General features: G+C 53.3%; 1 protein-coding gene across 2 annotated transcripts; it reads right to left on the minus strand.

The window, feature by feature from the left end:
* Positions 1-3984: 3984 nt before the first annotated feature.
* On the minus strand, positions 3985-21035 carry WNT5A (Wnt family member 5A). 2 transcript variants are annotated; one of them, XM_040995050.1, is made up of 5 exons: positions 20478-21035; positions 14477-14610; positions 12972-13222; positions 8405-8697; positions 3985-4980 (listed from the first exon to the last, which is right to left on the minus strand). In XM_040995050.1, the coding sequence occupies exons 1-5, from the start codon at positions 20481-20483 to the stop codon at positions 4522-4524; spliced, it is 1143 nt and encodes a 380-aa protein (XP_040850984.1). In that variant the 5' UTR covers positions 20484-21035; the 3' UTR covers positions 3985-4521. The 2 variants fall into 2 exon arrangements, with proteins under 2 accessions (XP_040850984.1, XP_040850983.1); XM_040995049.1 differs by lacking the exon at positions 20478-21035 and adding an exon at positions 14973-15011.
* Positions 21036-25429: the final 4394 nt, after the last annotated feature.

Consider the following 25429-nt stretch of genomic DNA (forward strand, 5'->3'; position numbering starts at 1 on the left):
CATGTTGTCTTTCTCCTCTGGTCACTTCCACTGCTCACACTGAAGAATAATCGCCTGGAAACATTTTTAAGAATTAGCTGTAGCATAGCAAATTTTTAAAAATAATTAGCAAGAGGCAAAAGAAAAAAATGAGCATTAAAGCACAAAGTAAGTTCCTGCAAGTCAACCATAGCATTATCTACACATGCCTGCAATGTTAGCATCCTTTCTGGTACCCTACCATAATCTGCACCCGCATCCAACTTCTCTGCTAAACACACATACGCGTAACTGCACTGGGATTTCATAAAATGATTTTAATAGAAAAGTACAAGATATGAACAAAAATAAATAATCTTTATCTCATTTGTAGCCCAGCAAATTATACACTGCATATAAAAGTGATTTAAGATGTAATTTTTCTCCATTTACTTCTTTCTTTGGAAATACCAAGACAGCATCTTAGTTCAAACTTCTAGTTTCCAAGTGATAAAGTTAAAAAAATATATATATATATCACAGCAACTTTTAATTGTACATCCATTTCTTCAAGTTGCCTGACAAGAGGATGCTACAGCAAAATATTATCCAAATATGAGATTTCATTTGCATGACCGGGTAAATTAGAAGATCCCTTTTTTTGAGTTTTCACGCTTCTGACTGCTTTCCAGATGAAGCATTTCATCTTTCTAAACACATTATCTTCCCACGACTCCACAGAGAGAAGACCGGAATGTAATTTCTTAAAAATAAATATTTTACAAGTCTATTTTACAGTGATAGCGCAGTATTTTAGACCCTCGTACTTATTCTATTTGCCTATTTGTAAGCACTTTTTCCACTTGTCTCTACATAATTCTATTCTAGTCCACTTCAGCGATTGTGTTTGCTCATGGTTTCTTCTGTTCAGCTAGTACCAATCTTTTATCAGGAGTACTTACTTTGTTAAAGCACTGTAATTGATCATTCCAATGACCTGAGCAGCATTAAAGCAAACTGAAAATTGGCACTGGCATACTCAAGAAAGAGCCCAGGTAGGCTTGCTAACACATGGGCAGTGCCAGTCATAGGAGGTCGGTAGCTGACCTGAAGCTCAACACATCTGCCTTTGACAGGCGGCCCAGCAAGACTATTTTGAATGTGGCTCTGTTTGCCACTGCCTAAACATTTTGTTTGTTGTTAATCTTCCTGTATTGGGGAAGATCTTAAATGCACTCCAGAATGAGAAGAAAAAAAGAAAAATGCTGACACTGCTAAATTGTTATGTTTTTGCAATAAAGAACACTGGTCAATATACAACTGAGGAAAACGGAAACAGATGTGAGTTCTAGAACCACAAGTGTTTGAGTATGCCCAGAAATGCTATTTTAAACCCTCTATACGTTGGTCTCTTGGTTTTCTGTGGAATAATGCATTCTTGGCATCCTTCAAAGGCTTCAATACGTTGCAAGGTTATCCGGAAAGGGGGAGGAAAAAAAAGGCAAAGGACTAACATATCAACCTGCATAGCAATGGCAGTTTGGGCACACACTTTCATCAGGCACAAGCGCTTGTATGAACTGCACGTCACACAACAAACCTTCAGCTTCCAACGAGTTTCTGTTCTCTGCAGATGGAGAGTTGCCTTCAGACGTGTAACCACTGCAGTGGTAAATGCACAAAAGATATTTGTGCATTGTTTGTGGGCTGGCGGGGAGGGAGAGGGGAGAGACTAAAAAATATGGTCACAGATAAAACAATATGTGCCTTTTTGGGTTCTTCTCTGAGCTGTCAGAACAACAACACACTCTAAAACAATTAAGTTACTTGCATAATGTTAAAAGACTGAGCAATCCTATAACCAGCTTTAAGCCATCTGCTCTTTTTTTTTTTTTTGAGGAACATATATAGGAAAAGAGAATTCCCCTTTTGTTCCATTACATACAGAAACTGTTTGAAGCTCCTAAATAGTTTGGTTTTGGTAATTCTTCAATCTTGTATTATTTTGACATGGAATACTCCTAAACTATCCCTCATGGATTCTAAAAAAAAAAAAAATCTTTACAAGAATTATCTAAAGGACAACTAAAACCACTGACCAATATACAAGTAACATTTTATTTTATATTCTATCTTCCATTTGGCGTAAGCCTTTTGATACTTGTTTTTTTTTAAGCCAGTGAAATATACAATCACGCAAGACAGGAAATATGTACATTCAAAGTACAGAATAAAGGCCATAGAAGATATACATAATATCTGAATGACACGTAGAATATTTTACATTAAATAGTTTCTTTTAAAAGCTAGGACTGTTAAACTCAACTCTCTTCATAAACATGAATCACTAAAAAAAAAAAAAAAAAAGAACAAATCTGATTCAGCAAATAAAAAGTACTTCATGGTTTTTGTATAATAAAAACCAACAAAGTGACATTTTAAACTAATTAGTGCTTTTTAATGTCAAGATCTTTTGCTTGCAATTCGCTGCAGCAGAGGGGACATGAATAGCCTTGTGCAATAAATTAAGAGCTACAGTTGGCTGAGATGTAACACGAGGGCCACCAGGCCTATCCCGGAGAGGCACATCTTCCCAAACTTTTAAACAAGGGAGGTCTGACATAAGAATATGGTTCAAGGCATTTTGGGGGAGGGAAGAGGGGGTAGCTATTCTTGTATTTTTTTTTTTTCAATTAAACTCATTACGTATGTAGTGGGCTAGATTTTCCTTAGGGTCTCAAATAAGTAACTGCCAAGTACCCCACCACACCCAGTGGGTCCTGGCTCCCATTTTTTTCAGAAAGAACTGAGCAAAGAGAGATGCCGAGGCTGCTTCTGATTTTGGAGTCTCTCTCGGTGTCCGTGTCTGTGACCAACAAGTCATGCGCTCTCTACAAGATGAACAGGAAGAGGTTGGAGAGGAAGGTGTGGGGGTCAGGACAGAGACAAAAGGCCGTCAGGTCCACAGGAAGATCCCTAAGCTTCCCGCAGGAAAAGGTTGCTCTGTGCTGTTCGTGGTGGGACCAACCCCTAAGGTCAACGGTCAGAAACATTTAGAAAAAGCCCAATGATGTTGCAGTGAGGGGCAATAACGCTCAAGAAATCACCCCAGAGTACAATGTAAGTCTAAACCACTGGCTGCACTGAGATATAATTCTATTTATATTTATATATGTATACATATATATTTATATATATATATATATATGCTATGTACAAGACTTTGAGATATCAGGCACCATGAAACCACACCCCCCCCCCTTATAAATGCAACTGTTCAAGTACAGTAGGAACAGTTTTAGGGTACACCTGCAGTATAATAGGAAAACCTTGAGTGGATAAAAACACAGGATCGTTAGCAGTGAGACGCCCAGAGAACTCTGTGAGCTGCGGCAGCCAAGCCACGTCCTGAAAACCCACACTGCCTCTGCTCAACGTGTTCAGGAAAGCAAGAATCCCTAAGTGGCCAACTGTTTGCCAAGTGGAGCCCCTAATGTTTCATTTCCTGTCCTATAATCAAGGGAGACCTGGTGGAGAGCTGCTGTTTGGAAATGGCGGCCAGCATCACATCAGGGCTGGAAGGAACGAGCAAGGGTCCAAGGTCAAGGAGGGAGGTGGGAGTCTCGCTTTTTGTCTAACAGGCTTTTTACTCTCGTGCGGGACTCTAGCGCTGAGGTCTGAATGGAATCCATGTGCTACTTCCACTGTTATTTTTTTTAAATCAGGTACCCCCAAGAAAAAGGTTAAGAGAGTTCCCTTTATATTGAAGCCAGTATCCTTCCTCAAACACAAAGTCTTTTGGGGGTATCCACGCTCAACGGGAAAGCCTAATTCTCATACTGGCTTCCAGGAATTGTAAAAGTTTTTATTTCTTCTTGCCTTTTTTTTTTTTTTTTTGGCGACTTCCCTCCTTGCTCTCCAACTTCCACAAGCCATTAGAAATAGAATTAAGATAAGTGGAATGTTCGAGAAGAATGAGACACGTGAGAGGCTTTTTTCTTTTCCTTTTCTTTTTTTTTTGCTTTGAGAATACGAGAGTCATACATTTTAAAGGGGCCTTCCCCTCTCCCCTCCCCAGGGCCTTTGATCTTGTCCCACAGCAGTCAGGATTCATTTTGGTCACAAATGTTGAATTGTGCACTGATTCTGACCTGACCCAAAGGATCCTCCCAACCCCAGGGGACACCCCCCTGTTTGAGAAAGAGACAATGTTATTTCCTTGGCCTGCCGGGTGTGTTCTCTGCCCACACAGGTAGGTTAGGGCACGAGAGATCTCCTCTTTAAACTACCCGAAGAAGTCTTGCTTTACCTTTCCAAAGATCCACAAAATAAATATTTTTTCCTAGTTCCCATCCCTCCCTCGTAATCGCCAAAAATAATTATAATATTAATAACAAACCACAGAGTTCTTAGATGGAACGGGGAAAAAATATGATTCCGGTTGTAATTCTTGGGGAACAATTAAAAAAAATACTTTAAAAAAAACAACACAAAACAGAATCACTGTACTTTCTATAAATAAGTGGGTCCTGGGAGCGGGGCTGGGTGATGGGTGGGCACCCACTACTTGCACACGAACTGGTCCACGATCTCCGTGCACTTCTTGCACTTGACGTAGCAGCACCAGTGGAACTTGCAGTGGCAGCGCTCCGTCTGGACTGTCTTGAACTGGTCGTAGCCCCGGCCGCAGCACATGAGCTCGCAGCCGTCCATGCCCTCTGACGTCTTGTTGCACAGGCGGCCCTGGGTCCCCAGCGAGCCTGTGCTCTCGTTGCGCACACAGTAGTCAGGGCTGGGGTCGATGTAGACTAGGTCCTGTGTGGTGGGCGAGTTGAAGCGGCTGTTGACCTGCACCAGTTTGCCCCGGCTGTTGAGCCGCATGGCGGCCGCGCTGTCGTACTTCTCCTTGAGCGCATCGCCCACCTTGCGGAAGTCCGCCAGCTGCAGCCAGCAAGTCTTGAGGCTACAGGAACCGGAGACCCCATGGCACTTGCAGGCCACGTCGGCCAGGTTGTACACCGTCTGGAGGAATACCGGTTGGGTTGAGAGAAGATAATAAGAGGACAAGTCAGCGTTCAAGTTCACAGAGGAGGCGGGAAGGGGCTGTGTTAGCAAAGCTCTCTCTCTCCGCCCCTCCTCTGGTGGGAGCCGGGTTCCCCAGCTCCCCTTCATTCTCCTCCACCAGAAATCTTGGAAACTACAACATGCATCTGTTTTTATCCCCTCATCAGTGCATCATCTTCAACCACCACCAGCACCACCAGCTTCTGAATGGGTATGGGGCGCACAGAAAGTCACCGCCAGCTGCTCCTTTGCTTGCAGGGAGAAAGACGCAGCCACAGGAGCACAAGCATACAGATCTCTCCCGAACTCTCCCCCCACCCGCATCACCCGCATCACCCGCATCACCCGCAGGGACCCCCCACAGCTGGGCTGTGAGCTCACTGCCGCCATTCCCATTCCACAGAAAAGGAAAGTGAGGCCCAGGAAGATGAGTCCCCATGCAGCTTACTGAGAAGTAGGGAGTGCCATGACCAAATTCAGGCAACCGGACTGAACATGGGAAAAAGCATCCTGCCCTGATCGTGAGAGCTTAAAGCTTGGCTCAGTACGAACCACAACGGCTGTGTGCCAGGCAATGTCACCATGAAGGCCCTGACACTCCCGCTCTCGCTGGGCAGGGTTAGGTGATGGCACAGTGATGCAGAGGCTATGTGCAGGTCATACAGCCAGCCTGCAGGCAGAGGACCTGGGTCCAGACAGCAGGTGCCCCTGCTCCAGCTCCCTGCACCCCCATCACCTGACCACCCCCAGACTGACAGCAAGCCAGCCGCGGACTCAGCTTCCTGACTGCCTTCCAACACACCTGTCCCTCTGAGAATGGGGTCTGCGAGGGGACCAAGTTCCAACACTCTTGGACGGGTATAAAGAGGGGAGGCAGAGGAAGCACTTGGCTCCCAGGCCACAGTGTACAAAATCTGGTCTCTCTCCAGGATGATGAGGGAATGGTGGCTGGGCCCTTGCCCAGTCACCTCAGGCCTCCCAGGAGCAGTGCCCATGGGTCTGGCCCCCCACAGCACTGTGCCCAGCAGTCTGGGAGGTGGTGGTTGTCTATTTATAGTGCCCACTGCCCGCAGCTCCTCACGCCAGCGACCTTCTAGCATCCGTGTGGTGTGGCCCGGCTACAGGAGCCCATCGGGAACCCGGGGCCATTCTCCCACACACACCTCTCCTCCACACTCCCTCCAGGAACAACTACCATCCCCGTGCAGGCAGCAGAAAGGGGTCTTTGTGTTAAAGGTGGGCTGGGGTGGGAGGTGCCTAAGTGTACTTCCTTGGCACAAGGGTGGCAGGCCCTCAGCTCATCTGAGGATGGGTTTTCCTAACATGTCTCATCTTCGCTCCCCTTGGAGGAAAAGAAAAAGCGCTAATGCCCTCCAGAAATTTTAATGGAACATTCCTGGCCCAGAGCCCACGTTCCAGCCTGTGCCCCCACTATCCCAGGACAATGCTGTCTGCTGTAGAGACTCTGTCCACTGTGATCCAAACTCAGAGCCCTGCTCCGATGGTCAGATGAGCCCCTTCCCCGGAAACGTCACTGCTTGAAACAAGCCCATCAGAATCTGCCCTTGCCACCCAGACTAGTCCTTGACCTCAAGCCCCTGCTGGCTGCTCTTCAGGAAGATAGTCCTAGAAGGTGCCAGCTGGCTGAGGGCACCCCACGTGGGGTGGACCTCTGAATGGGGCTCAGAAAGCCCACCCACACCTCCAGCATGGGGGGCACAGATGCTGGGAGGAGCTGGACACACACTCAAGGGGTTCCCTGTGAAAGGTGGCTGCAGCATGGGCGCCCCGCGAGGAGGCCCCGAGGTCAACTGCGGTCAGGGGAGAGGCCCACACTGTGAGAGTGCACAGGCAATGGGCGGAGGCCTCATCCCCTCTCCCCTCCAGGGCACCACGGGCCGCACTCTGCTGAGGTCGGCCCTTCCTCCCAGCAAGGCAGAGCGAATGACACATCAGGTAGAAGCGCACAGCCCTCCATCCTTTGCTTTGCTCCCTTGCGGTGTCGTGATCCACCTGTCACTTCCCGACACAACACTTAAACCTCAGGCTGAACCAAATCTAGTCTATTGTAGGTCCAAAAAAAAAAAAAATAGCCAAGAATTGGGCATTTCACAGGCTTCAACGCATTACCGGGTCTCATGTCACTGTCCCAACAGCCCCAGGGGAGGCGCTGCCTTGGCCCTTCACAGATGGGCAGATGTGGAAGCTGAGGGCCAGGTGGAGGCACAGCTGGCCCAGAACCTGGATATGTCTCTGATCCCCAAAAGCCCTAGCTCCTTCCACTCCCTGCCCCCCAAAACTGCAGTGCACACTCTCCCTCCAAAATAAGGTTTATCTCTTCCTCCCTGTGTTCTCGCGGCCTCAGTTTCCCCTGCTTTAAGATGAGAGGGTGGGGCCGGAGGGGTCCACAGTTCCTTCCAGCCCTTCGTGGTCTCCTCTAGGATTAGCTCTCTTCCTCCTCAAACACAGAACAGGCAAATCTCTGCCCAGAAAGTTCCTGGCACCTACCTTGTGTGTTCTGCGAAAAAAATAAAATAAAATAATGGCCCTGGTTTCCAGCGCTGCCAAAGCTAAGAAACATTTTCACCCCTTCATTTTAAAGCAGCCATGAAGCGCTGCGTGTTTAACCGCAGGAGAAAGGGGACTCTCTAACCGCTGGAAGGGTGGCTTTGTTCCTAGCCCCACCAGGGGAAAAGACAAGTCTGATCGTCCCAGGAACAGCTCAGAGCTCGCTCTCGCTCTTCTCAGCCCGAGGAGCAGACCCAGCAAATGCCACATTGCTAAAAGTGCTGTCATTTTCTTAGAAAAAACCCTTTAGAAGGAAAAAAAAAAAAAAAAAAACAAAAAACCCTCTCAATCCATCAGGCCTGTGTGTCCTGACACAAGAGGGACAAGGCAAAGGGGACGAGCCACAAGGCCTGGGAGGCGGGGAGGAAGGGTTCTCGGCCGCTAGGAAGCAGGCCTCTCCCCCAGATCCACACAGCCAGCCCCTAGCAGGTCTCCAGGGGCAGCAGGTGACAGCAGGCTCCTTTCTGAGTTCTGCTAGCCACTGGTGTTGGTACTGACTCCCTACAAAGGCAGGGATTGAACATGGCCCTTGACCACTGGAGCACCTTACTGGGGTGCCCCCTCCCTCGCCACCCCCTTCCCCGCCGCCCTCTCCCCTCCTCCCCCAACACCCGTCCCTGGGCTGTGCACTCTTCCTCAAAGAGGCCCATGTTGGGGAGGGGCTGTTTGAAGGAAACAGACAGGCATGGAATGAGGTAAGGAGATAGAGAAGGAAGTCAGACCACAGCTGTGGCGGCACCAGAGGACTGCTGTGGCTAGAGACCACTGGGAGGGGGAGAGGGGTTAGGAGACAGGGCCCTGGGCGCGCACTCACCCTGCGGCCGGCCTCATTGTTGTGCAGGTTCATGAGGATGCGTGCGCTCTCGTAGGAGCCCTTGGCGTGGATGCGCTCCCGCTCGCGCGCGTCCACGAACTCCTTGGCAAAGCGGTAGCCATAGTCGATGTTGTCGCCGCAGCCGCCCCAGAGCCAGTCCCGCGGCAGGTCCTTGGGGCGCGCGGCGCGGCTGCAGCCGCAGGTGGACAGCTCGCCTTCCCGGCACGCGCGGCTCATGGCGTTCACCACCCCCGCCGCGCTCACTGCGTAGGTGAAGGCCGTCTCGCGGCTGCCTGTGGGCAAAGATGCAGGGTCACCGGGAGCCTGGCTCAATCCTGCAGGAAGGCCTGGGCTCTGGCGCTGGGATTCTCACACACACCCACCCTGGACCAGGCAAGCACCTGCTCAGGATAAGCTCCCAACAGACCGGCTCTGGTCCCCAGTGGAGCAGGCAGACAGAAACCCAACTCCCTGCAGCCCACCAAATGAGGGGCCAGCCCACAGCCACTTCTAGCTGGTCCCTGCTTGTTGGAGACCTGAAGGGGGAGTGGGGCACCCATCCATAGCCTACCGCCAGGTCCCAGGCCCGCTATGGGGGGGGGGGGGGAAGCCCAGAGAGATCCCCCACAACACATACCGCAGCCACAAATGACAAAAGAGTGGCAGACTGGAGAGCGAGGCTCGAACATTCCAGAGCCCAAGGCAGGATTCTAAGCAAAACCGGATTGATTTTCTTGCCCAATGGTTTGAAGACATTCAAAACTCACTTCCCAGAAATGTACATGAAAGAAGCCATTGAGGGAAAACTCAGAAGTGGGGTAGATCTCTCCAAACTGAACTTCAGCACTGGCTCCTTACTTCCCTTGTTGCTCGAACAGGGCATCCACCAGGGTAGGCTGAGCCCCTGCAAGTCCCAGCCCCTCAGCTCTGAGCCAGGCACTGCCAGTGACTACACGAGTTAGAGACACACTAGAGTCAGCCTTGCACTCCTTCCCCCAGGGCCTGAAGCCTCATCAGGGGCCCAGGGTCTCCACATGCACACACAGCCTTGTTCTAGCTGTCTCTAACTGCGTCCTAAGCGACACTAACCTCCTATGACATCCCTAGCTCCTAGGCGGGACACTTCTCCATCAAGAACACGGGTGTCTGTGTTTAAAGCCATCATTTCCCACACCCACTCCGGCATCCTAACAAAAGCTAGCAGGGGAGCGAGAGGGAAGAACGAGTCTTTCCTGCATCTAAACTTGTAAAAAAAAAAAAAAAGTATCTGCATGCAGAGCAAGAAGGAAAAAATGGAGGGGATCACAGACTGCCTTCAGTTACTCTGCTTACACGTGGGGACATGGCTACCGGAACCAGATGCCACTTTCTAAAAACGTTGCAGCGTGAGGGAAGCAAAGGATCTTCATGCTGCTGGGGCCAGGCCTGGGTCTCACTCTCCCTAACTGTAAAATAAAGGTACTGGGCGGGAGGGAAGGCCGTAGGTCTCTTCTCACATTGCAATCCCTGAACCAGAATCTGTGTCTCCTCCACGTACTCTGGGAGTTTGCTAAGCACCTTTGGGGGGGGGGGCGGGGTGGAAAGATGGCGGGGGTGGGGGGTGGGAGGGAGGTGGCAGTTGGGAAAAGTTCAAAAACAGCTGACAATGGAAGGCCCAGTCTGCGGGGCATGGCTATACCGGTTCAAACCACCCAGCGTTTCTTGGGCCTCCCTGCCCCCACACTGCAATTACAACCTCCCATATTTGAAACATGCACAACTCGGGAAGCATCCAGGGTGTTGCATCCAAGTGTGTGAATGAGAGAGAATGGGCAGAGCAGAGTCTTCTTTGACAATTAACACGGACACAACAGCAAATGCTGCAGCCCTTGATGGGAGGGCTGGGAGAATGAGAGTGTGGCTAGTTGAAACAATCCTGGGAGCACTCTAGAAGAGAACGCTGTGCTTTTTGTACAGAGTATAAAAAGCCTTATAGGTTTAACTTGAGCTATCCCCTGGCCCACTGCAAAGCAGACAAACCTGGTGGAAACCCCTAAAGTCGCCTGATCACCGAACGGGGAACTAAGTTTCAAAAGTGCTACCGGCTGGTGGATATCATCCTCATGGTGGGAACACTGCTCATTTCGCAAGCTTCCCTGGGTCAAAGTTGCATCTCCTGGGACCCTCGCACCACCTCCTCCTTCCTACCCCACACCCCCGCCATCCCCTTAAAACTGGTGCTCTCCTGACAAATCTTTTCACAGCATGGAGACAAAGAAGAGATGGGGACAAAAGCTGGAAGGAAAAAAGGAGCATGATGAAAAATGAGCAAGTTTCCAACAAGAAGAGTGGGCCCCTTCAAGCCAGCAATTGTGCACCCTAGAAAAATGAGTCGTGCAGGGGGCCGGAGGGGGCAGCCCACATTTCTCAGACACGGGCCCCCATCCCGGGGTCAGGTTCCCACAGATGGGAGGACTCGCCATGGCCCCCGTAGACTACATGCTTTGCGGTGGACACACAACACGCACCTTTGGGCACCCAAGCCATTGACGTTTTCCAAACCCACCCTCCCTCCCATGGCAGAGTGACAGCCAAGTGGCTTCCCTACTCCTGGGGCTAGGGACTGTCTTCCTCTCCCAGAAAGCCCACCTGCTTTCATCTCCTCTCCAGCTCCTTCAAAAAAAGAAAAGTAAGGAGAGAGCAAGAACAGGCCCCATCAGCACCCCACAAGCCTTTGGCTCTCAGAACACAGGCGTGGACTGTGGCCCAGGATGCAGCCGGCCTCCTCCCGTCAGCTGACGGAACAGCGAGGAGAGCTCCTTAACAGGCCATCAGGAAGTATCTGCCCCAACCACTTCCCATTAGCCCAGACGGTGGCACCACACACAGCTGAGGGCCAGAGAGTGCATGAGCGAGGGGCAAATTAACTGGAGGCCTTTGTAGCTAGGGTTCTGGCTGGCTCCCCAAGGAAGCAGGCCCTCTGAATCTGGGACCGCATTGAAAATAAGATCTTTAGCAGGACTCAAATTCACTTAGCAAATGATAGCTTACACTGAAACCATTCTGGCCCCAAACGGGCTATGCGTATATAAGAGTGAGAAGAGGCTCTTAAACAGCAGTGTTGGAGCCACTGTGCTGTTTTCCCCCTTCTGGTTTAACTTTCTGAGGTGTGTGAGTTGGGCTCACTTGCAGGCACATGATAAAAAGGCGGGGGGGGGGGGGAGAGGGATGGGCAAGAGGCGAGCAGCTTAGCAAGGACAGAAGAACAGCAGGGAGGACAGACAGAATGCCATTCGGACACATTTGTTCCTGGCTGGCTTGTGATACCAAAATACAGGAAAAATCCCATCTCTTCCACACCTCCAGTTAACTGCACGAGGCAGCCCGCTTTTCAAGGAAAGCTCCTGTGTCCCTGCAGCTTCGCTTCCAGATTCCGAGCCCCAGCACACACATGGGCACGTTTTAATCATTGACAGAGGAGACAAAGCTGTAGGAAGCACCCAGGCTGGAGCTACAGGCCTTTCTCCCATTCACTGGAAGGAATGGCTGGCAGTCCTGTATTATTTTAGTTTATGAAGCTGCTTGGCTCAAACATCCACTGACAACTCTTCTTTTGTTCTCAATGAATACACTCTTCAGGGTTTTTTTTTTTTTAAGCATTTTATCCATCTGTGATGGATATTAAGCCAACTTTTTTTTTTAAATCTTCGGTGAGTATAAACAGCTAATTCCTTTGATGGATTGCTTCTTATTTTAGGAGTCAGTGCAGTCATATTAATTATAAGGACTTGTTTGCGTAAAAGAGACCCAAAATATTCACACTGGAAAACACACATAGGACCATTTCTGTCAGGGGGAGCTTCTCCTGGTACATCAAATCAAAGAGGCAAACTGGGTTTTTCAAAAGTTTTATCATGAGCCCAGTTCTTCCCTAAACAGCACATTAACCGGCACATTCAACATTAAGCACTGGATAGTGAACAATACCACGAAATAGGTTTTCTTAAGTCCGTGGGTTGAGATCTAAATTATGTGTTTTTATACCACCTCTCAAAATCATAAGCATAAATTGGATCACTTGGGATTAAAATTCTGAGACTAAAACTAAAGCACGTTGTAGCATCTCTATTGCCACAGCCTCACAGCCCCGCCATGAAGAAAGTTACAACCCTCTTGCCTTCCAATACGCGCAGCATTCTGAAGGCGGGCAGAGTTTAGGGTGATGGGTTTGGGCCACTGGAACGTCAGCTTCTGCTAGAAACCCAAACACTCGTCTTCCCCCATCAGCTTTGGAGAGACCAAAGTGAAGTATCCCGCCTCGAACTGAGACAAGATGCCCTGGAAAGCAAAGTGCTGCTCCCAGGGAAGCATGTGCCAGCCTCCTGATCTGCTTTCAAGTCCTAAACTTCAAATCGGGTGTGGGCAGTGGACAGTGAGGGTCCTTCTCTCTCACGACTGAAGCCCCCAAGCTGGAAGGTGCCCTCCTCCGCAAGCATGCAGGTAAACCCTAAGGATGCGGTGTCTTTTTTCCCCTCCTCCTCTAGGAAAACAGAGAACTGTATTAAGAAGAGATCAAACAGTGTCTTACCGATCTGCATCACTCTGCCAAAGACGGAGGTGTTGTCCACTGTGCTGCAGTTCCAGCGCCGGTGTCGGAACTGATACTGGCACTCTTTGATGCCCGTCTTGGCGCCTTCCCCGATATACTGCATGTGGTCCTGATACAAGTGGCACAGCTTCTTCTGTCCTTGGGAAAGCCCTGCCAGTTGGCTGCAGAGGGGCTGTGCTCCAATGATGTATACTTCTGACATCTGAACAGGGTTATTCATACCTAGCGACCTGCAAAGGGGGTGCAGGGGAGGGGAAGGGGGAGATGTGCATTCAAGGTTTCTGTGAACACATGCTCGCTCGCTCTCTCTCTCTCTCTCTCTCTGTTCCTCTCGACGTGGGCCCCTGAAGCATGTTGGTGAGAACACACAGCTGCTTTTTCTCTCCTGCTTGTCCTCATGACAAAGTATGGGAAGGGCTGCATAAAACTCTTCTGTTTGAATCGCACTCAGAAAACAGAGGTATTGTGTAGTCCCCATCTCACCATCTGGCTCCTTGGTGAGCCCCCTCTCTCCCTCCCTTCCTTCCCTGCTGGCCCCTCCTGCCATATACCTGCACCCATATTTCCCAAAATCCACCCCGGAAAGCGGGGCGGCAGGGGTTGGGGAGAAAGATGGCAGCTTCTGCCAAACTGGCCTGTGGCACTGGAGGGTGAGTCACTTTGCCCTACATATTGGATCACTCTGCCTCGCGAGCACACGAGTGCCGAAAGCAGACACAGACACGGGTAGGAAACAGCTATCCCTTCCGACTAAGGGAAGAGCAGAAAGAATACGTGTACACATGGAAGGGAATCCAGCACCCCGCTGCACGTTTGCAAAGGGCTCCTCTTGTGCTTACGAGGGACCCGTGGGGCGCACTGAAGTCACCTCTGGCAGGAAAAGGCAGCCCGCCATTCCGTCGGGAGAATCCTGCAGGACAGTCTGCGGGCTATCTGTGAGCCCCTTCCAGAAGGAAACCCCCACGTAGGCCACTGGACTGCTTCAAGTCCACCTCCTTGGCATCACATGCCAGGGTCAAACACTTCTCCGCCCGCAGCTCAGCCGTCTTCCCACATCCCTGCCTACTTCAGGATCTGTGCATGAGCAACATCAGGTGACAGAAAATAAAAACTGAAGCTCACATTTACCTCCCAGAAGTGGCACAAAAAAAAAAAAAAGGAAATTTTCATGGATAGACTTATAATTTTCGGAGAAGTTTCAACTCTCTTTCATCGCATGATGCACACATACCAAGAGGCACCTCTATGCAAAGGGCCAAGATTTATAAATTCTGACTCCTCGTGGAGCTCCAGATAAGCTTCACGATATTAGCAAGCCAAAAAGAAAATTCTGGTTGCAAAGGTAAATGCAAATAAAAGATAGCCCACACAGAAGCATTGGATTCATGCATCGATGTTCGCCATCCCATTTTAAATACCGCAGCATCACACACACCAATCTTTAAAACCAGACAAGACAGTGTATGCACACAGAATGAACTTACCACCAAGAATTGGCTTCTATTACAACCTGGGCGAAGGAAAAAAATACGGCCAAGGCCATTACGAAGGACTTGGAAGACATCGCGCTTGCAGCCGTCCCCAAAGCAACGCCTGGGCTTAATATACCAATCGACTTCTGGAGAGGGAAGAAAGGAGCATATGTTTATTGCCTCTCAGATAATTTTCAAGCATACCAGTTTAAACAACGGAAGCATCTGGGGTCTCTTAAGTTTACTGTTGATTGACTGCGCTTCTCCTGGGTGAGGTTTTTTTTTTTTTTTTGGATGGCCAAGATATAGGCAGTTTCTTTTTTCCAAATGAATCCGCCCACGCAACCTCACCAGGAAATCTGATTTCACTAGGATCCTGCGCGCGGGGCACGCCAGCGATTACATGTCTGAAAACTGCCGTCCACGTCCCCGGTGCCAGGCGCTGCCTCCTTCCTGCCTTGCTTCGGTCCCCGTGCCCCCCACTGCCACCCTAGTCCTCTCCCCCGACCTGGACTGAGGAACAAATGGAACCAGAGTTCATTCCAGGGGCCAGAGGAGAGGAGCCCAAAGGCGAGTGGAGCGCGCTGGCGGGCGGTGGCGGCGTTGACGGCGGCGGCAGCAGCAGCAGCAGCAGCAGCCGCAGCGGCTGCAGAGGAGGAGGAGGCGGGGTGGCCAGCGCGGGGGTGGGGGGTGGGGGCAGGACGCGGGAGGGAAGGGCAGGGGGTGGGGGGCGAGGCCCCGGGGACCAGTGCGCGCCGAGAGTGCCCAGCTGGGAAATGCAGCTCCGAATTAACATCGTATGTTTCATAATCAGTTTACGGGACGGGACGATCTGGAGAGAGCCACTTCCAGATGCGGAGGGCGCGCGTGGGTTTCCTTGCGGACTCTCTTGAGCCAGACTGGGGCGGGGAGAAGGAGCTGGGGGGCCCAAGGCATAATAGCTGGAGAGATTGCGACCAAAGGACCCACCAGCCCCAGGAAACCGGAAAAGGGGGGCCCCCTCCCGCCTGAGGCCTCGCCCACAACTGATAGAGGGAAACAAGTCCAGAGGGAAGAAGGGGGTCTGGGTCTCCCGCTTTCCTGGAAGAGGATCTCTTCCTTGCCCCCATCCCGCCCCCAAATTCTGTGTTTTCACCCTCAGTCCTGCCGCCAAATAAAGAAGACGGGGAGCGCCTGAGGTCTGGAGTCTCCCTTGGTCCCGGTCTGGGGTTGCCGGTCACTTGGCCATCGCGGCACCACCGGGAGCCTGACCGTGGAACACCGCCACCCTGCCTCGCCTCCAGCCCAATTTAGGCTCAGCTCAGTCAGTTCCAAAAAGAAAGGAGCGGGGTGCAGGACGAGGCCAGAACCGCTGCAGAGGAGTCTCCCGCCGGCCCAGAAGTGTACTGGATCCGGAACCACAGTGGGACCCCTGGTTTTCAGGGCACTTGGAAGCCGACGGTGAAAGTACACTTTCTGAAGAATTTCCAGGACAGGAGGCGGCCCTGGAAACTCCCACGCCTGTTTGTCCACACGGGCGATTCCTCCACCTGTAGGCGGCTGGGAGGCGCGGGGTTTCCCCCAAGTCCCTTTCCACGACTTTAGTAACCCTGCCGCGCTGGACAGCCGGCAGCCCGAAGGGTGTCCCTTCCTCTGAAAAGGACAGAAAGCTGAGCCGCCTCCAGGCGGCAGGCCAAGCCCGGGACCCGCACTATAAAGGGACAGAGGGGACACGGGCAGCCGTGGAGACACTGCAGGGCTCAGGAGAGCGCCGCACTTTTCCGTCTCCAAGACGCCTCTTTGGCGAGGACACCTCTGCACTTCTCAGAGCGGAATGCTTCCTGGGGGTCCCCGATGCCGGCTAACCAGGGCTCAGCAGCCACGGCCCAGCCCTTCCCCACAGCACAGCAAAGTTGGGGGGAGCATCCTGGAGAATGGAAACCTGGGGTTTCCCCGAACTTGGAGAGAGAAGGCTCAGTCTCCTTCCCCACCCCCAGCTGGAAGTGTCAAGTTTCCTCCCTGGGAGGGGGTGGGCTACAATGTTGGCCTTCCTGCTCTGCAAAGCGCAGAGAGCCAAGCCAACTCTCCCCCAACGCAACGGCAACCAGCTGAGGAGCAAGCACATACACACTCACACGCGTGCACATTTACACACACACACACGTGCAGACACGTCCCGCCGTGCTTCCGAGTCGGCGGCTGGGATCACTGCAGCTGACCGCGCACACACTTCCCGAGCTTCGCGGCGGGCGGGGCTCGTGGGGCGGGGCGCAGCGCGGGCAGCAGAGAAATTGATAACAGATTCAGCGGATTACAGCGGATCTCTTTGTTAGAGCCGAAGCCACACAAACAGAACCCACTCTCAGCCCGATACCGCCTCCCCCTCCGGGCAAGGCCACTAATTCCCAGAACTGGGTCCAGTTAAGAGTGGGGCTGGGGCCATCCACTCCGGTCTCCCCAGCTGGGGGGGCGAGAGGTAGGTGAGCATGTCCCACGGGCGACGAGACAGGCTGGCCCCTGTGCACACAACGGGTCTCCACTTAACCTTGACTCGCTTGCCCGGAAACACCTTGGCTCTCTTTCCGCGCCTATCCTGGTGCAACCCAGGAAAGGCCCCACCAGTTTTCAGAGACTGACAGAACCCAGAGCGCACTCGCTAATAATAAATAAGTCACCTCCGCAGGGTAGGTTCCCGTTTGTTTACCAAGATCTGATCCAAAAAGACCGTTACAGAATGAGACCTCCCGTGGACCCTTCACACTGGGACCAACCCAAAACTTTTTTGGATAGAGTACAGTGTCTCAAGGAACGGGCAGGGACTCAGGGAAGTACACCCTGGAAATCTGCTGAGTGCCAGGGAGAGGGGGCCAGGGCACGCTGCACATGTTGGTGCAGGAGCGGAGTGGAGTGCGGTGAAGTGAAAGGGAGGGGTTTCACTCGCCCGTTCTCGAGGGGCCATTTTACCACCAAACACTTGCTCCTAGCCTTGCATTGGATCAAAGGTATCAACTGCAGTATGGGGTGGTGGGGGGAGTAATGAGGAAACAAGAGGTTCAGGGGACCCCAGGAAATAAGGAGGACACATGCACAAAATCCCCACAGCCCTCTGTTAACAGTGCTGAAAGAGCCAGCAAAGATGCACTGTCCCTAGCCCCTGGGGCCCCTCACCATCCCTCACTGGGCCCAGGAACCTCTTCTGGCCGACTCCTTGTCCGCAGTCCAAGACTTGGGAGTGGAAACAATGAGGGAGTCAGGTGGATGGCAGGAGTGAGCTTGATCCTGGGGCTGATGAAGATGAAGGGGAGAAGGGGAAACTCCAGGAAGAATCTTAGAAAATAAAAGTTTTCCCCAGTCTGGCGTTTCCGTCTGTCTCTTGCAAGAGTCAAGAAGGATACTGTTAGTTAAAAACTCTGAGGGAAAAGGTCTGAACTTGAGCTGTCCTGTCCTGGGGACTGGAGAGATGGGACGGAAGGGGCTAGCCGTGTGTGTGTGTGTGTGTGTGTGTGTGTGTGTGTGTGTGTGTGTGTGTCCGTCCTGACAGATACATACAAAGGGGCCTCACTGTTCGTCTAGGCTCCTGCCAGGATCGCCCCAGAGGGGTGCATATTCCCGGTGCTGTGTACATAGGGCCCAGCAAGAGTAGGGATCGGAGGAGCAGCGGGAGAGCCTAATAAAGACTGAGGTCGATGCCTGAGTCCAAGTGGGTGCAATGGACCAGCCAGCGGAGCAGCCAAAACCCGCGGTGAGCGCCACGGCTGGGAGACTCTGAGAGGGAGGAGTGCTCTGCCTGGCTGCTTCGTCTCCTCCGGTGGCTCTTCAGAAACCAACCTACTCACTCTCACATCACGTAGACCTTGGCAAGCAGGCTGTCCCCACAAGCTAAAACTCCGCCAGAGCTGGAGCACTGCCCACTGACCGAAAAAAGAAAATGAAACAGCTCCACCACCCCAGCTTTCTAACCGAAGAGAAGGGAGGCTAGCCAGGATTGCTCTTGAACACAGCCGAAATTTGGTGAGACAAGGAAAGCCAGACTGTCGGCCTCCTAGGGGGACACCTACCTACTGCCCAGTCCCAAAGCTCCACCAGTTGTGGCAGCCACGCCTCCCACTGCTTTGGACTCAAGTCCCTGTCCGCAAGGTAACGCAGCGGCCAGGCAGTGCAGCTTGCACTGCTTGCACTGCTTGGGGCGTCCCCAAAGGGCACTTCTGGGAAACAGGGCCTGGTGATTGGGACGGATGAAGAGAACGAGGCAGAGGAAGAGGGAGCAGCCTCAGGACGGCCCGAGGAACGGAACGCAGAGGCGCCCTACTACAAGGCGGCCAACAGGGGGCAGCCGGCACCGCACGGCGGGGGAAGAAAGGCAGCAGGACAGCTCTGGGCGCTGCGCGCACTGCAGCGCTAACCCCTTACCGACCGGTGCGCTCCGGCCGGCGGGCCGGGCATGGCAGGGGGAAGACAAGGGGCTCTGGGGCCTGGCCTACTGGGACAGTCTCCTGGTGAAGGAGTCAGGGGCAGGGAGAGCAAGGCCAGCGTGTCCGGGACCCGAGAACAGCCAATCCTTTCCGCGCACATCCCTGCAGCACAAAAATCCACACAACTGGACACACACACACACACACACAATGCTTCCGACTGCCACTCCCTCCCAAGCCACCGTCGTGTGCTCTTGGCCAGGCCTCTGGAAAAGACTCCCTGGCAGATTTCTAGAAACCAAACCTTGCCCATCCGGCTGGTCCTCGGTGAAAGTGCTGGGACTGGCGGGACGGCAGGGGCTAAGGAGGTGCGAACCCATGGCCAGCCTCTGTCCCCCCACTTATGCCGGAGATGGATTCGGTACAGCAGGGCCTGGGGGCTCCAGTTCTGCGTGTGTGGTTTTTTTTCTTTCTTTTTTAACCTTTGGGTGGGGATTAGGAGTCATTTGCTTTTAGGAAACATCTTAATTCCAACTTTAACCTTATTCTTAAGGAAACTAAAAGTGGGAAAGACCCAGGGGGTGGAAAAAAAGGAAGGGTCGAAGCTTGGAGACTAAGGGGGAAAAGTTATTTGGGAAACAAGCAAGTTATACTACAGGAAGAAACGCTAACTTTTCGGAAAAGTGAACTCTCGGTGACCCTCGGAGTGTGTGACTCGGCTTTAACATACAACTGACAATTAAAACAAACACGAGTTCACAAACTGGTCCCCGCCCGCTCTCCTAGCGCGAAGAAGGCTCTCGACAGAGTTTTCTAAAGGACCAGGCCGACTCCACTCAGGGGGTCGGGGCTAGCTCTCCCGGCCCGACCGGATTAGAGCCATTGCGACCACTACTCCCCGCCCCCACCAGCGCTGCAAAGTGCCTGGGCTCACCCGGTGGCGGCTAATAATGCTAATATCGCCACCCCGCTCCCCGCGCCCGGGTGCGCACTGGCCCCCGGCCAGGCGTTCTTAAAGGCGCAGGGCCTGCTACGCTCCGGTTCCCCCCCCCCCTCCGCTTGCCAGGGTGAGCCTGCAACCCGTTCTTCGCCGGAGGGATGCGGGGAACGCGTTGCTCCGAGGTGGTGGGCTCTACCGTTCCGCCGCCGGTTCTCCCAAACTGAAGAGCTCCCTTCCCCTTCCCAAGCCAGGGCCACACACCCTCGTGGAGCTCCGGCGGTGGGCGCTTGGTAAATATTTGTTGAATTGAATCATTATCCCGTTACTGAAATATACATAGTAAATTACACTCCAGGTTCTCAGGGCAAAAGCAGAGTCGTGCGTGAACTGCACTCTCTTGCAAAATTCTCTGCCCAGCGCTTTCCCAACTTTTCCCTCTCCAGTCCAAAAGGTTGGTGCGACAGGAAGAGGTCTCCGGGGACGGCGAGGCAGTGCGTAGCAGGGGGGATTTAGGCTGTCCTGGAGTAGGGGGGGTCCCTGCCAGCGGCGCTGGCGGTTGCAACCTCTCGAGGCGGCTGGAGAAATGGAGGGATAGGAAGAGGTGGGGGAAAGCCAGTTAACTTCCAAAAGGGGGAAAAAGTTTGAAAGTCGAGCGAGAGTCCACGGCGTAGAGAACACCTACCTTCATGGCGAGGGGGAGGGGGTGCCGCGAGGGTGCACTCGCCACCCGAGGGAGGGCAGCCGAGGATTCCGGGCGCAGCGGCGGGGCTCAGCCTACGGGAGCGAACTAGGAACAAGGTTGCGGAGTCCTCCGGGGCTCGTCTGGTGGACGCAGTGAACCGGAGCCGAAGCGGGCTCTGCTGCCCGGCCCTGGGCTCCCGAGCCGGAGCAGCGCTGAGATGCACCCTGGAACCGGCGAGACGTAGAAGCTGGCAGGCCGGCAACGAGGGCAGGGCCCGGCCGGGGCACAACGAGGGAGCCGCGGGTCCGGCGAGGGCGCGCAGGCGACTGTTCCGCAACGAGGCGCTCCCTCTCCAACGTCCATCAGCGACGGCGGTAATTAGGGCTTTCCAACCCCAAATGTGGGCGTGATTGTGCAAAAGACTTTACAACAAATAATAAAAAAAAAATCTTCACAAGAGTGAAAAAAAATGCCCTACTACTCAACTCTGGCCCGGGGCGGGGTTGGGGGAGGGAGGGCGATCCTTGCGCCCAGGTGCCCCCAGTTCATTCACACTACCGCTTCGGCAAAACTCGCCGCGGCTCACGCCTCCCTGAGGTCGGGCTCCTCCTCTCCGGGTCTGTGGCCGGAACGTCTGCTTTCCAGGGGGGTTGATCCTACGGTCTCGAGTTGGGAGCGTGGACGTCTGTGCGCGCACACACACCTACACAACACAGAGACACCCACACTCACACACCCACTGCAGCTTCGCCGCCGAACAATCAGGCGCGCACAGCTGGTTCTCCAGGAGATGCCGCCGAAAACGCAACAGTCGCCAAATGAGTTGCCAGAGTCAGAGCCCAAGTCTGTCCTTTCATGTTAGGGTCCGGCAAAAACCGGGGGGGAGCCAAAGAAATGCAAGATGCCTCTCCGCCCCCCCCCCCGAGCCTCACTCCCTCCCCACCTGGAATTTTCTGCCGCGCTCCGAGTCCGCGAGGTGGGCCAATGGGCGACTGCCCGTGGGGGGGGGGGAGACGCTGGCTCCCCCTCAACCCTTTCTTTCTCTCTTCGGGTTAATCTCTCGGTCCGCCCCCCCTCAAGCCTCTGCCGGGCGAAGAGGAGCGAGGGCGCGGGGCTGAGGAGGGGGAGAGAACTTTCGGGGTTCTGCAGCGGCGGCGGTGGCGGCGATTCAATTCCAGCGGTCCATGGCCGGCAGGGAAGCCCAGCTCCTCGTCGGGCGCCCGGGTCCGAGGGGCGGGAGAGCCGGCAGGCGGGCGGTCCGGGACGCGGCGCTGGTGGTGGTGGCGGCGGCGGCGGCGGAAGGAGCTCGCTGGGCTACGGCCGCGCGGAACCGGACTCCTGGCGGCGGAGGCGGTGCCTGGGAGCTCGGAGCAGCTTTCCACGCGATCCCGCGCCCCCAAACAGACTGACCGGCCACGGGGACCGTGTCCCCCCCACCCACCCCCCGACCCTCCTGGCTAACTGCCTCCCTCCTTCTCTCCCTCCCTCTCCGGACTCCTCTGCTCTTGGTGTTCTCAAGGAAAAAAAAAAAAAAATTTTTTTTAAGTTGCAGAACCAAAGGCAGCTGGAAAGAGAGAGGGAAGGGGGGGGGGCAGAAAGGAAAAACTCAACTTTGCCTATGCGCATGCGTGGTGAGGCCGGCCTATGACAAACTCCGCAGGATTTTAAAGCCGTACTACGGGCTGGGGTGCAGGAGGCGGGGAGCACCCCCCTCCCGGGTGCCCCCTTCTCTAGGCTCCCCATCCCCCAGGCATCTGCTAGGAGAGGGAGAGGTACACTCCGCAGCCGCAGCCTGCAGCTGCCTGCCTGACTGCGCCCCTTCGCAGGCCCCGACGCGACGCACGGGAGGCTGAATGAACCCCAACTCCCCGGGCTGGTCCCCTCAGTTCCTTTATCCCAGATGCGAGCTCACGGAAAGATGGGCCGACTTGGAACTTCGTGGCAGGGAAGGGGGAGTCTGCTCCTCTCTCACTCTCCTAGGGGAGGGCACCTAAGCCTCGGGGCTGGAGGAGAGTGGGCGCGCATCTGGCACAGGCCCCCCGTGTAGCCAAGGTCTGGGTACCGGGCGGCATGCTAGCGCTCCTAGCGACCCAGTGCATCCAGGTGTGACGCGGAGAACTCAGAGGATGCCTTTCGCTGGGAAGAATGCAAGACGGCAAAATTAGGTTCCAAGCACACCGGAACATCTAGACCCTTCCAGACTCCCGATGTCGCTTTGGCTCTAGCAGGCGGGGATTTCTGGGTGTATAGACACCGGCCTGCCAGCACACCAGGGACGCCACCCCCCCCCCCCAAACAGTGCCTCACACTGGAGCGCAATTCCTGTTTGCCATCAGCTCCATCTTCCAGTTGTGGAAGGTGGAACACACACACACACACACACACACACACACACACACACACACACACACACACACACTCACACACACACACACACTCTCCGGAACCAATTTCCGCCATCCATCTGCATATCCTTGACCTTGAGAGCCAGCTTTGTGGCCTGGATACTTGTGACGGGTAGATATTTTGTTCCTCCCATCTCTTGCCCACTGACCACCCCTGGGTGCGCTGCCCTGTCCTCGGTAGCCCCCTCCCAGTCCTGGTCCTTACAGAGCTCAGCTGACTACAGCCTGGCTCCCTACAGACTGCAAGAGTCTGGTCCTCCAGCTCAGTGGAGCGGCCTTGCTTCTTTTGTCAGAGGCAAGCAGTAGAAAGGAGGAGGAGGAAGAGGAGCTCAGGGCTCCACAAAGCTCTCCTTATACATCCTCCTTTCCACTTTCCAGGTGCTCTTTCCTCTGACCGTCCCAGGCCTTGACCGCTTAGCAATCCATTATCATAGTTTTCCCGTAGCCACAGAAGACAGGCGAGATGCTAAAAATGAGGAGGGGTATGTGTGTGTCTCTGCACCTGGCACCTTCACCCTCCCCTCACCTTCTCTCTGGGTTTTCTGCCAAGTGGCTGCCCGGAGATTCCCTAAGCCACTGAAAAGGATGCAGAGGACCCAGGAGTGCAGCTTGGATCCCTACCCCACCCTCCCACCCAGGCATGTGCAATGGCACTGAAAGCTGACAGGGAGATCACTGTCTTTGCCTTTGAATGGGGCTGCCAAAGGGCACAGAAGCCACCTGGGGCCCAGCAGCAGTTGGCATGCATGCCCAGAGAGGACCTGTGTATGCCATCAGTCCTAGAACACCAGCCACTGTCTACCCAACTACAGACTTTTTTTTTTAAAACTAGCTCCTCTTGCCTCAGTTACCTGGTTAATTATCTGCCTCTTTCCAGTGGTCTCTGCTTGTGTAGACAACAGCGCCAACTGTCCCATCCTCTGATGTGTTTGTTCCCAGTCTTTGTGGAGGAGGCACTGGGTCTTGGTGAGGGCACCCACTCTGCAGTCTGGGATTGGAGTCCCCACTCTGCCATTTTTCAACTGCAAAACCTTGGGCCAAGCCTTTAACAACAACAACAACAACAACAGAAACAGCATGATCTCCATCGCAGAAGTGTCCTGAAAGTGATGGGAGATGACCTTGAGGCCCAGGCTGGGGGATGGTGATGATGAACCATGTGAGCCATGATTTCCAGGGCCACACTGCACGTGGGTCAGGTGCTTAGCTAGCATCCGATACTTGATCTTCCAGAACAACAACTACAACAACAACTACCTGGAAAACAGGGGGTCCTCCAATTCCTTTGGTAGTAACCCTGGACCTCAGGGGCAGGGCCATGTGTAGTCTTGATTTATTCTACTGCTCACGGAAGGCACACAAGCACCATCTCATTTGGAGGTACTTTCCCAGATCTCACTGGTACTGCTAGAAAACCAGTAAGTGAACCGCCCCAATTTTCTCTTGCAGAAAATTTCTAAAATTTCAAAAAAAAACCTGTGTCAAAGGACTTCTAATAAAGGGCTGTGGATTTGATCTATAGATATGAACTTGGGCAGCTTCTCTGTGGTCAGTTTCATTGCTACCGGGGCCTCACCCATGCTTCTTGACTGGCTGCCATCCCAGAATAGGCCGGCCATGAAGAGTCCTGAGCAGATGAATGGCTAAAGATGCCCAGGAGGAGTCCACTGGATGGACTATAGGGGTGAGGACCTAGGCTCAGTCTTAAGAACCAGTCCTAAGGTGGGTGTTGCCTGGGTTGGCTGGGAAATGATCTGATGGTGGCTACAGGCCCACAACAACCTGCTGGGACGTGAAATGCCTTGTTTCCCCTTGCAAGACTCTGCCTTGGGGCCTCAGAGCTCAGACTGAATTATGTAAAGGCACACTGGCAAGGCATCATCACCCAACTTTAACTTGTTTTTAAAAAACCAAAAAAAAACAAGATTTTGGAGTCCATGGAATAAATACATCAATATTCTTGGCTGTTCCTGCAACAGGTCATTTTCACAAAGTGGAGCATGAGATAAGGAATTTGGAAACCATGGCATCACTGTGCTGCCTTCCCCAGTGGGAGAAAGCACGACCTGGGTTGCCATTCTGGGGAAAATCTACCCCACCCCCACCCTGCTTTATGCCCGGCAAATAATATTTTATGGCCCCGGGTTTATGGTGGTGTTTTAATGATCTGCTGTAGAAAGCCAGTTTCTCCCCAGTCACTAGAATTTGTCAAGAAGGGTTGCGGGTCATAAAAGAGGGCCGGGGCCCCAGGGACAAACAGGCTCCATCTTCTGAAATAAACTAATAAAGAGCCCCAAGATGTTTACTCCCTCAGAGTCAAGACCAGTGGGGCTGTGTGAGAGGGGCCCCCATTTGGAGCACTAAACGGGACAAAGAGGCCGGAAGAGGGGGGTGGTGTTTCCTCACTACCACATGGCCACAGTCAAAGTAAGCCCCTTGCATTGTGCTGGGGGCCGAGGACTGGGAAACAAAGGGGGCTCTTCCTTGAGGTCAGCCCCCATTCTGGGACTCTAGCAGGCTCCAGCAAGCTCCTTGCATGGGGTCTGA

Source organism: Ochotona curzoniae, unplaced genomic scaffold (assembly GCF_017591425.1).
Source record: "Ochotona curzoniae isolate NIBS_2020 unplaced genomic scaffold, NIBS_Ocur_1.0 contig_908, whole genome shotgun sequence".
Taxonomy (NCBI): Eukaryota; Metazoa; Chordata; class Mammalia; order Lagomorpha; family Ochotonidae; genus Ochotona; species Ochotona curzoniae.

What these genes read in the sequence shown, in the direction of transcription:
- WNT5A (XM_040995049.1), bottom strand. Translation starts at nt 15,005, where the DNA reads ATGAACTCTGGTTCCATTTGTTCCTCAGTCCAG. An exon ending in ATAGAAGCCAATTCTTGGTG is followed by an intron (nt 13,223 to 14,476) that starts GTAAGTTCATTC and finishes CCCCCTTTGCAG; the next exon opens with GTCGCTAGGTATGAATAACC. An exon ending in TGGCAGAGTGATGCAGATCG is followed by an intron (nt 8,698 to 12,971) that starts GTAAGACACTGT and finishes CTTTGCCCACAG; the next exon opens with GCAGCCGCGAGACGGCCTTC.